General features: G+C 37.7%; 1 protein-coding gene across 1 annotated transcript in view; it reads right to left on the bottom strand.

Annotated features, from left to right (window-relative positions):
* The window catches only part of LOC139959077 (SWI/SNF-related matrix-associated actin-dependent regulator of chromatin subfamily A-like protein 1), a 67745-nt gene extending 55379 nt beyond the window's left edge, over positions 1 to 12366 (bottom strand). Inside the window, exons 1-5 of the mRNA XM_071956639.1 lie at positions 12218 to 12366; positions 9854 to 10737; positions 8253 to 8303; positions 6025 to 6199; positions 1632 to 1782 (exon numbers count right to left, since the gene is read on the bottom strand). Coding sequence (XP_071812740.1) covers positions 1632 to 1782; positions 6025 to 6199; positions 8253 to 8303; positions 9854 to 10712 — 1236 coding nt within the window. The 5' untranslated portion in view covers positions 10713 to 10737; positions 12218 to 12366. The remainder of the gene's footprint in view (positions 1 to 1631; positions 1783 to 6024; positions 6200 to 8252; positions 8304 to 9853; positions 10738 to 12217) is intronic.

The following is a 12366-nucleotide window of genomic DNA, read 5'->3' as shown; positions in this document are numbered from 1 at the left end:
TAAAGTGTATTGCCCAAGGAAACAACATAATGAACTGAACAGTACTGAAGTCCATTATTTTACCAATGTGATTGGGGGAGGGGAAAGGGGAGGGGGATGAGAGGGGGTAGGGGCAAAAGCCTGACCCAGCTCCTGCAGGTTAGCCAAAAATAAAGCAAATCAATATACAGTATGACAGAGGATAGAGTATGAGTTGAAGAAGACAAGCTAATAATTTATTAGACTGGATGCAAATTTATCAACAAGAAAAAGACAAAAGTAACACCAGTGTCTGCCAGAGGATGGCTTGAACAACTAAGCAACACTCTCTTACATAATTAGCAAGCAGACAGGACCAAAAGAAAAGAATTTTGTCATATCCAATGCAAACATCACACTAAGTAACTGTAAGTCCATGGCTTTGACAGATACATTATATATACTGTATATTGGTTACTTTCAGCTGGTTATAAAGTCACGCGACATTGCCTTCATTTATTTTCAAGTACAATGGATATTTCAAATCAATCAAAAGAATCGACCTTTGCAATTGTCCAATTCTAACTGGCTGCTTACCGAATACCGATATGTTTGTCAGATTTTATTTTCTTTTTTTTTTTCTTTCTTTTTGAAATGGTTGGTTGGTTCTACATTTTCTACCTGAAATGAAATTGCTTACCCACCTTTCTCAGCTACAAACTAGCTTTGTGTTATAATATACCTATACAATTCAAATTCCTATAAACATACCTTTACAATTCAATTCAATTCATGTAGGGAACACAATACAACGTACTTTACGCAGAGGTCGTTTTTTAGAATGTGGGAAAAAAAACCTAGAGCTTTGTCAGTCAATAGTACAGTAACCTCAAACTAAAAGAAGTGTATGTGATTCGGTATTGACACGCAGAGCTCTGAATTTGCTTTTAACTTAAAATACAAACAACAAGAGACAGTATATGGAACACATACACCACATAAACCAATTAATTTACCTCAAGAATCAAGCAGTTATATTTAAGAGACTCAAGCGACCACGATTGTGGGAGAAGCTGGCGGACCGGCTTTATGGATTCCAACTTTCACTTCAGGTGGCTTCAACATTTTAACCCAAAACTTGGAATCTCATCAATTTAGAAAGTCATTTCAGATCGGGAAAACCGTAGATTACTAAAATGCACCTTACTCTGACCCGACCGGGGATCGAACCTTGAACCTCTCGATTGCTAAGACTCATTGCTCAGATGCTTTCACCTTTATTCATTCAGCCACAGCACAGGTAAAGCTTAAAATCTCAAACTTCTGGCACTGCGCGAAAATTACAATATATCTGGAAATTATCTAAGACATATCTCATGTTACTGACAAGTTACTTTTTAATTTATCCCTACCCCCAACCCCTTCTCCTCCTCCCCCATCCCAAAAAAATGCTTTCAATGCATAATGGCTGTGTCATAAACATTATCCCATATGTGTAGTAGCGAAGGAACCATATATCTGGTAAAGAATAACTTGTCTGTGCGAAACAGATGTGGGCATTTAATTAAACTAAAAGGTTTTCTTTTTTGGGGGGGGGTGGGGGTTGGGGTCAGTTAAGGGTCGGGGGGAATATATATAGTAGAGCAGAAAGAATGACTGATGACAAAACAAACCTCTGCCCATGAGTACCTCATGGATGAAGGAGATACGATCAGGAGAGGCCATTCGGTCCGATAATAACAGGCTATGCATATTGCTTGGATAGTCTTCCCTAGTCCCATGTCATCAGCTATTAAGGCTCGTCCTCCGTGATGTATGACAAAACTGGAAGGAGAGGATGAAAAGATTACTAGCATTAAGTCGCAAACAGACTTTGAAAATTTGGAGGACCATGCAATCGCTTTTTTGACCGAGGTATGTTTAGACAAGGGACAAATTATATATTAAAAATGGTCCTGTACTCTGTTGTACTGTACTTTGTTAACCAGCCCTGATGCTAATGTCCCCCTCACCCCCCTCACTCTCCCACCCCTCCCCCATCCCGTAAGACCACTCCTATGACCATGTTTGGCTTTAGAGTATTAGTCACAAATGCTGACAGCCTTGCGCAAAACATACTAAATCTAAATTGGTAAAAAGACAGAAACCAGGAAGAAACAACAAGAGTGAAGACCACCTCCCTCCCAGTGGTTACTTGCCTTGACAATATGGTATACATGTAAATGCAGAACACGCTATCAAATAGTTTACTGATTCTGGTATTTTGTCTTGCAGAATATTCTAGCAGAGGATCTGCAACTTGGGATCTAACTCTTTAAAAAGTCTTCTAGATCATCTTAAGGTGAAAGATTATAAATAAACACAAAACTGTCAACAAGATTATTATCAGTGACCCAATTGCTCTCAAGCAGGGGTGGGCAACCATTTGAATGAATGGGCCAGATATGAGGAGTGAAAAATTGACTGGGCCGCACCTAACCAACAACCTGCTGTTGATTTCAAACCTTTGATTCTAAGGACTTCTAAGCAATAGGTGTGTACTTAATCTGTATTCACAAAAATATACTGTCAATACAGTACAGTTGATAATTGATGGGGATAATAGGCCTACCTGACAGCATCATTATTGCCGATAAATTCTAAGCAGCTAGCTCCATTTTTGTGATGATGTTAAATAGATTGATTTTCTTTCATTTTCTAAAGACATCTCACAGGCCGCAAAAATACTGGCGGGCCGCATGTGGGCTGGGGGCCGTAGGTTGCCCACCCCTGCTCTAAAGGAACCAGCTTTACTCCCTAGAGATCATAGCAGGTTTGTCAAAATTTGTCAGAATTGGCAAACACGCGAGGTCTGCCACCAGAATGGACATCTCATATCTACAAGTATGAAACTATTACAAATATTTCTGTCACTAATCAATAGATCCTAGTTTCTCAACCTTTTTCTATCCAGGGACCCCTTGAGATAAACTGAAATGTTTGGAGGACCCCCGGACAGTGACCGCCGGCCTGGGGGAGGGGTATAAGGCGAGGGGTGTCCCCCCCTTTTGATTTTTTTTCAATATTTGAGGGTTAGATGCGAAATGGTGCATTATTTTGTGACTTTTGAAGTAAATTTATGTTCAAGAATTTATGATCAGCAATGCATTTTTCTGGGCCTGGAATGCAGTTTTCCTAGACCTGCAAATATTGCTAGGCATAGGCCTACTTGGAAATCAAATTATATATTTCCCAATTAAATTTTAATTTGGAAGCGATGAGTTGTCAGATACAAACTGGTTGATTCTTCATGAGGTCAGGAGAATTATGGGTTTTCTTTGTCAGAGATAGCTGCAAATGGCACCGTTTTTTTGTGTCAAATCCAAGTTAGTTATAACTTTTCCTCCACCAAAGCCTTATAACTACCGCGCTTCGCTGTGTCAACAGTGAGCAACGCATCAAATATAGTTATTGCTCTGCATATTAGGATGTATAGTGTCCAGTTACGTACACAACACTCGGGTGGCATGTTATCCATACCTCACCGAATGTATACCAATGAGAAACTATATTACTTGTTTTCATCGGGGAACGCACGATTCAACATTTATCGACTACTGACCATACGGTCTGATCATCAGGGTCCGACGTATTGACGGCTAGCCTAGCCTAGATTTCTAGAGGCATACATACTTCTTCCTTCGACTATATCTCTCATTCCATTTTGCACGAACCTCTTCGGCTTTCGCGGACCCTTATTTTTTTCACGGACCCTTATTTTTTCACGGACCCCCTGCGGACCCCTTTGCCCTCACGGACCCCCAAATAGATTTCACGGACCCCCTAGGGGTCCGCGGACCCCAGGTTGAGTAACCCTGCAATAGATGATCAGATAATGGTTGACCTGTTGTTAAGGTCAAGTTTTGAAAATTGATCATGTGACTTCAGCTTACTGCCTGTATTTAATGGTCATTAGGCAGTGGCGGAGCGTCCATATAGTCAGGGGGCGGATGCCCCCCCTGACGGACTCAAATGGACTGCTGGCGCCCTTTTCAGCTTTTTACCACTTTTTACTTATTCGCGATTATTGACTTTTTTATTGCGCTCTCATCTACCTATTGACATTTGTCCCATTTTGTTGGTGTAATTTTCTGACAAAATGCTCTAGTGGTGGTCTTTAATTTATCGGCACTTCCGTTGTACGAAACTATTTCCAAGCGCATGTATTTTCAACACCCATATAAACTTCCGTGTTGTCACAGTTTTATTCTTCGTTTATCTGCAAATTAGCAAGGCCCGGAAAGGGTCATTGCCGGTGATCTAGGGAGTATCTTTACTCAAAAAATTTCTGTACACTCCACGCTAACCTATCTTGGCTCTCCGCTTAGATAGTGTCAAAGCACCCCTACACACCATTCTCGCCCCCCCCCCCGACCAATACCACTAGCTCCACCACTGTCATTAGGTTGTATGCTGGACTAATTTTTCTGAATAATCACTTTACTGTACGTAATACCTCTCTCGCCCTACCTCTCTCAAATAACGTATCTGTTTCCGTAGCAGAGTGAGCCCTTCCAAGGACACATTTATCAAATATCCTCGAGTCATTCGTCCTTCGCTGGCAGTCCAATCCATGACATTTTGTTTCCTTGATACATATTACACCCTTTTTATGCATGTTTGCTGGCGCATATGCCCATTTAATATTTGAACTGAATGTGTGTTGACAGACAAGGGACAAATTATTTAATATTGTCTGAACTTTCTACATACGCTTCTTTTCTGCGAATGAGCCATTTGAACATGTTTGGCGAAAGATTGCATCATCATGACTGTGTGATAAATATTAACTACTGTACACAATAGTACTGTACCAAGAAAGCTTGTAGAGCAGGGCTCAAAATAGATGGGGGCAAAGCGCGATTCGCCCTACAAAGTTGAAAAATCGACCCAGAAAAGAAATCACGAGGGCCAAATAAAAATGCAAATACCATTCAAACGGCCCTCCACATGTACTGCTCAGTCAACCGGCACCGCACGCTTACAAAGATGACACAATACTATGAAATATATCACTGAAAAAAAGTTACTCCGATTGCCGATCTTTTTGTTATAACAGCTTGGTTTGTACCAAGGGCGTAGGAACCGGGGGGGCTGGGGGGGCGCCAGCCCCCCAGTGATAAATGTGGAGGGGCGGAAGTATCATTCCGCCCCCCCGCTCCGCAAGTCTGAAAACCCCTTTTTCATTTCCAAATGAGAAAAAAAATCTCATTTGGAGCACCAAATTGCATCTAAGGCCAGGTGAAAATACAAAATTAAGTTTACAAAATGGAGTGGGTGTTGAAGTGTGCTATATTGCACCAAATTGCATCTGAGGCCACCTGGAAATGCAAAAAATTCCAAAGGGGAGGGGGACACCCCCTCTCCTTAGACCCCTCCCCCAGGCCGGCCATCAGTCTTCAGCCCCCCCACTCAAAAGTACCTTCCTACGCCACTGGTTTGTACGTTCCCTCACACATAAGCTATAGTCTAGTCAATTACATAATATGAAAACCTACACTCAATAGCCAGCCAACCACCTAGCTAGCTAAAAAAAATATTGTGACCATTTTCGCACACCCGTGTATTTGTATTTTTTTTCTCAGCTACAGTAGGTGTTGTGTATCAGAAAAAACTGCCCTCACAACACCAAAAAGAGCCCCCTTCATCACTAAAACAGCCCTTGTAAAAAATATGCTTGTGCTGAAAAGAGCCCTTGTCACCCATAAATTATTTTGAGCCCTGGTGTAGAGTTAGGGGTTGGTACATTTGTGTTTGTGTTGGAATGCATATTTGAGGCTATCAAGTAACAAATTTCATGTTTCTCTGTGTGTAAGCATTCCATCTGTACAGTATTAATGCTAAAAAACATACCAGAGTTGTAGGTACTCTCTTTGGCATTACATGTTACCAGTTTTTCACATTTGTACAAAATTAAATTTTACAAATACAAATGGAAATACTCAATATTTTCAGTTGGAAACTGGAGAAAGTGAAATTGTTGGGATTTGTCATCTTTCTTTGTCAATCTATAAAAGGAAAACTTACTTGACTCCATCTCTTTGGAAAGGCAGCAACCCATCTCTGAGTATTTGATCAATAGACCCCAGATTAGCATCTTGGATGGCAGAGTTGCGAGATGTAGAGTTACAGAAAAGCTTCACCACGGAGCTAGGTAATGGCTGCATCTCCACTGGGGGTTGTAAACTCCTAAGAGCCTTCACTATGTAGAGGAAATGTTTTGAGATAAAAAATGTAGTGCTCTTAGAAACAAAATGAGGAAAATAGTGTACATGTATTTGTAAACATAAAAAAGTGAAATATTGTAAAAGTGATTTATATTTAATTTGAACATTTCAAGTCACAAGGAATGAATTTTTAGTTTTTATGATAGTACAGTAAGCCCTGAGTAGGCTGAGGAATGCTTCACTTCTTCATTTTCTAGCAATGGGCCAATTTGGTAAAATGGTAACATTCCAAACCTTACACATTTCAGAATGCTACAGTAACTCCATCTGATGAACTTACAGTAGGTTTTTGCATGATGTACAGTAACGTTAATTTTACTAAATTACCTATTGCCTAGAACGTTTTTACAAAACATGAACTTAAAAAATTAAAAAATTGTCAGACTACATCTTGACTCTCTTATGTACTGCGTATATATGTCTTTTGCCAACTGAAAGTTATTGAGCAAGTAATTATTAACATAACTTGATTCAATCCTCAGCAATCGACTATCTGTGGTAGCATATTTCATTACAACATAAACCGCAATTGAAAATCAAGTTTGCAATTTTAAAACTTAAAATTTGATGATCTGAAATGTAACTTGACTAGTCAAGGTAATTAACCTACATTGCTATGGGATTTGAGTGCAAGATAGCATCCAAGTCAAAGAAAATCAACTCTCAAAGGTGATGAATACATTATGTAGACTGTATAAAGTGGGATGCTGAGGGGGCTGCAGCATGGTGCAGCCAGGCTGCATAGGACATAGTCTATTGTGTGAGACAGTTGTTCAGAGACAATCCCTATTGTTTGATGTTGATTCATTCTAGCTGAGCAGGATTACACAGCTAATGTACCTAAGCATGATTGTATACTGACATACTGTACCATGTACAACGAGAACTGTCAAGTCTGAATCTGACAAATTCCAAAAAACGATTAAAAGTGTGTTCAATGAAAATGTAATGTAATGTAACATTCGACTTCCAGCCATGCAATGTAGTGCAATGTACTGTAGTGTAAATATAGTGCTCACAAAACCACTTTGTACATGAATGCCACAACAGGTGTGTAATTTTAATAATCAGGGAAGCTTTCCAAAAACACATCAACCCAAATTACTATAATTAAACACAATACAAAGTTGGTTTGTTGCATAAATAGTCCTGGAAAAAAAATTGATATTAAAACAACTGAAAAGGTTGGTCAATCCCTCAAACAAATATCTTAACTCACCAAGTCTGGTTTTTTTTTAAGATGATTTACTTTAGCTTAGACTACTCAGCATACACAGGTACGTAGAAGAATCAAATTTTGATGCTAGCGTCATTTACTAATATTAAAGATATCTAACAGATACTATGATCCTTTAGAGTTCACAAATGACATTTCCTGTACTGTAGTGTTAATGCAAACTATTGAGAGAGTTTGATTATAAGTAAAATATGAATGAGTATACACCAAGTTGATTCACAGGGATTTTCTGGTGAACGTTTTAATTCAAGATTACTCAAAAATTGTTGGAAAGTTTCTGCGGATCTGTAAATGTTGTGATATTTTGTGATTGCATAATTTGTCAACAACAGACTGAGTGATGTCATCATGGCATTTGCCTAAAAACTGTTTTTCTTTATAATCTAAATCATGTACAGTAACTAACAGCGTAAATAATATTCTACAAAAAATCTGCATATTTTTTATGAATCTCTTACTACCAAATACATTGGAAGCTAAGCCCCAATGCCAAATGTCCCACAATGTAAGGACAATCAAAACGTGAGGATTATAAGAGATTGATAAAGCCATTGAAGGAGACCTAACATGGTGACATCACAGACCATGTGCTGTGATACACTGCCTGAGGTAAGGGAGGGTGTAGTCAGTCAAAAATAGATTACATTTAACCAACCACATCTTGAATCAGGCAAACAATATTCAGATGGGGTTTTCAACTGAAAGTGTGGAGTTTCTTCTCTTTTTCAAATGTACATTTTACATTGTCAACCGTCGAAATATCCCTTCAAAGTAAACAAGTTCCCACTTACTTAAATCACTATACTCAGTTACTGCAAATGTCCATTTCCTTTTATCAGCATCTGGAGGGAAAATGTTGGAGATAGTATTAATATGGGAAATCAAAATCCTGTTGGGGGGTTGCATGAATCCCAAATAGATCTGAAATTGGCACATGATCCCTGTATCATAGACATAGGCGTAGAAGCCCAATTTGATTTGGGGGGGCTTTAACGACTTGCCCGGAAAATATAACCGTTCAACATGTTAATGTGCATATTGGTAATAACTACTGGGGAAGTAGTAACAATAATAATGATAATAATAATATAAGTTTACCATTGAAAAACACTTTGCAAATTATTTTTCTTTCAGTAGGTGCCCGAAAACTTCTTGAGCAGCATATTGCCCGAATTTTCACAACCCCCGCCTCCTACGCCTATGATCATTGAGAATATTGAAGTCTCCAATATACAATAAAAGTTATTAAGATCTGTACCAATGTATACAACAGAATTATTAAATTTTACATCAATCCAACAGCTTCAGACATTTCATCTTCCATTGCTGAGATATCAATCTCTCAAATGAACAGCCAATTTAGTCGGAGGAAAAAGCAACCAAGAAAGAACAAAAGATGTTAACATTTGAATTGCTCTTAATATTTATAGTAAGTGCAAAATGCCTTATTTACGTGTGTGTATAGGTAAAATAAATACATAGAAAAGTTAGAGGGCCGGCATTTCCTAGATCTACTTCCTGATCTTCTTCATAAATTTCAGAACATGATATTGTGCAAATATAATGCAAATACAGAGATTTTGGGAGTTGAGATGAATCCATGAGTTTATGAAATTTACATTTTGTGTCACATGTTGGTTTAGAATCAGACAGATACTGCACCTCGAAAGTTTAATATACTGTACTGTACATGTACACAGTATCTAGATCTATGACAGGAAAGAAAGAAAAAATCCAATCCAAAAAAACTTTTGATCAGTCATATAGTACTAATGCACAATGCATGATGAAAAGAGATCCCTGGTTAAAACTATCCATTTCAAATTTTGAACTATAAAAGCTCAGAAGTTTCAATAGTCAAGAAGAACACTTGTCACTTGGTTGTCCTTGACTTGATATAGTTAAAGTTACAGATCTGCCATTTGTTTGACTGTATCACCTCTCAAAGAAAACCAATCAATCCAGCTCGCAGAATGGAAGTTTCTTAGAGTATGGTTTGATAACATGGAAATCATTACCTTTGTTTCCCACTCAGATATATAATTTGATTTTGACCTTCATTTGGGCTCCAACTAAAAGTGTTTTAAAACTATCCCTCACAATTGTGAGGGAAGGGGCAGATACATTGTAAGAGCACGTCTACAAAAAGGTGGGCCAAGTGGCACAAAGTTAATCAAGAGCAATTTTTAATGTACAGGTAATAGTGCTCAGTTGGCTCCAATGTCTAGAACTATCCCCTACTGTCCGATGATAGAATTTAACAACATGCCCATAGACAAGAATAGCCTACCATTAACTTATTTCAATTTTAAAGTTGGTGATTTATCGTCTATATAGCAAGAGAGAAAATGATTGCTAAAAGTAACAAAAACACACAAGAAAAAAAACTTACCATAACTTCTGGATTGCATCTTGTGGAAACATTGAATAATATCTTGGCGAAATGGGATATTGACCTCAAATCTATCACTGCTAACCAACACACATGTACTAGTTGTCGACTGCTTTTGTCCAAACATTTTTAAAGACTTTGATGATGATGAGGATGCTTGTCTAGAGTTTGTTAAAGTAATCGTAGAACTTCCAGAATACTTATGTGAGAGTCCATTACTGTTAGAACTTGTCGATGCTGAAGACCTTTCAAAAGATGCAAACGATGAGTTTTTCGGTATTTGCCCTGAACTTTTGGTGGAATTACCTCCGGCTGTCATTAGAGGCTTTTTGTAAAATTGAGATACAGATTTTGTAGAGGTGAAGGTACTAACTGAACTGGGATTTGACTTGGACTCAGGCAAAGGCCTACGTTCTCCAGACATGTGTGCATTTTGATTCACCTCGCCAATGTTGCTGAAAGATGAATGGTTTGAGGACTTTGCCACTGAGGAGGAAGTTCTACTTGATTGAAATTGCCCAGTGGAGAGTGTCTGTACATTGGTCTTGGAATCTCCATTGCCAGACATTGTTGACAGAGTCCCTCCAACATGTGCAGTGGTCTGCTTTTTTGTGAACTGTCCAGATGAACTTGCAACATCTGAATTTGTACACTTTTCCTTGGCAGACGTTTTAGTGGCATTATACGATACAGTCGAAGAGTTTGCAATTGATGTTGATGGCCCTGTAAACGGTCCTGCTGATGGTGCCACTAGTCCTGATGGAGCATTATTCTTCCGGTGTTTTTGTGCTTTCAGTTGAAGAGCTCGAAGACGGTTTTGCTCAATCCTATGCTTTTGTTCCGAAGTCAAAGATGCCATCCCTGCTAATGATTACATATTAATCCTGATGAAATTAATGAAAAAAGATAGATACTGTAAGTGCTGTACTATAGGAATACGACACTGACAGTAAAGACCCAAACTGTTTGAAAGTTTGATTGTGCTTGTTTACAGTGACAATATATATAAATAATGTTAGGGATCAGGTTTAATCATGAAAGGGATGATGACAGGTCTACAGAAAGACATAAGATGTATATAATTCAGATATGAACTTTACTCAGATTGCAACATTTATATATATGCAAACAGAAATAGTGAAACACACTAAATGGCTATGCTAAAAAATTAAACCTATGCTAAAATAATATGGTATGTACACTTAAATGTAGTTTTACTGATAATTGTTTGTATTTATGCTACTGTACAGTATGTAGCATATAACAAAGAGTAACTTTGAAGTGATATGATACTGTACAATATGTACAGCTTGAAAGATTGTAACTTTCACAGTAAGTTGAATTGGGGATTCTGTAAATCATAGTTCAAGGGAAAAGCATACTTTGTATCACATACTGTATAGCAAAATGATGTGCAAACCATTTGGAGAAGTTGCTACACAAATACAAAGATGTACTGTACAACTGTTTGAACAGAAGAGCATTTTCAGTACATTATGAGCAAACAATTTGACTAAATGAAGTGAGCAAGAACTAGTGCAACTGCATTATTTTTTTGTTTATCACATGCATGATTTTTTAGTTACTTTTTTTTAGCATTTTAGCAATCAGATATTCCTTATACTATAGGACTACAGTGGGCAATTCAGAAAACATTATACCAATAACAAGTGCATGTCATTCAAGTCACGACATTCAAGTCAAAGCTGAAAACCTTCCTTTTTAGACTGCATTACTGCAATATTTAAACTGTGTATTAAATTATTTTCATGTGCAATACTCCAACAAACTCAAATGTGCATGCTTTTTATTTTTCATACTCATTTATATTGTATTTTATTCTGCATTTTTACTACATATTTTGTGTCATATATACATATTTTTTTATTTGCTGTTACATAACATTTTAGAGCACTTTTGTGGATTTTACGCTTTACAAAATAAATTATTATTATTATTATAATATTATGTCATGACTGTGTATGGAGTGATAAGTGATTAACATTCAAATCTTGGCACTAAACTGATCATGAAAAACAAAACGATGAACTTCTAACTAGAAATTACTAATGCATAAATAAATCCCTCTGCCCTTGTGCTATAAGTATAACTCTGCCAAAAGATTCTAGTTAGACCTAGCCTACTGTAGTTTACAGTAAGTTAGGTACAGTAGTACGTAATTTACTGCTGTAGTACTAGTACTGTACGCAGTACAAATTTTCGCGTAACTGACTTTGCGTCTTAAGCAGTATAAAGATCAAAGGCGATCTGAGATACGTATTTCGCATCAACTTTACATTCGATTCCAAAGAATATGCATCAACTTAACTACGTTGAAATTTAGACGCAATTAATTAAACCAACCTACGCAACGCTGAAAAGTTTGAATCTTAAGGAGCGAACGCTTTTCAAAAGTTGGACTTCGCGGTGAAAAGTTGAATTTACGGATTTAACCAGGGCGCACCAAACTGTTTTGTATCCTTTGCAACAGAAGTGTGTGAATCGGATGTCCG

The sequence above is a fragment of the Apostichopus japonicus genome, chromosome 18, assembly GCF_037975245.1.
Source record: "Apostichopus japonicus isolate 1M-3 chromosome 18, ASM3797524v1, whole genome shotgun sequence".
Taxonomy (NCBI): domain Eukaryota; kingdom Metazoa; phylum Echinodermata; class Holothuroidea; order Aspidochirotida; family Stichopodidae; genus Apostichopus; species Apostichopus japonicus.
This window is presented reverse-complemented; position numbering and strand designations above follow the sequence as displayed.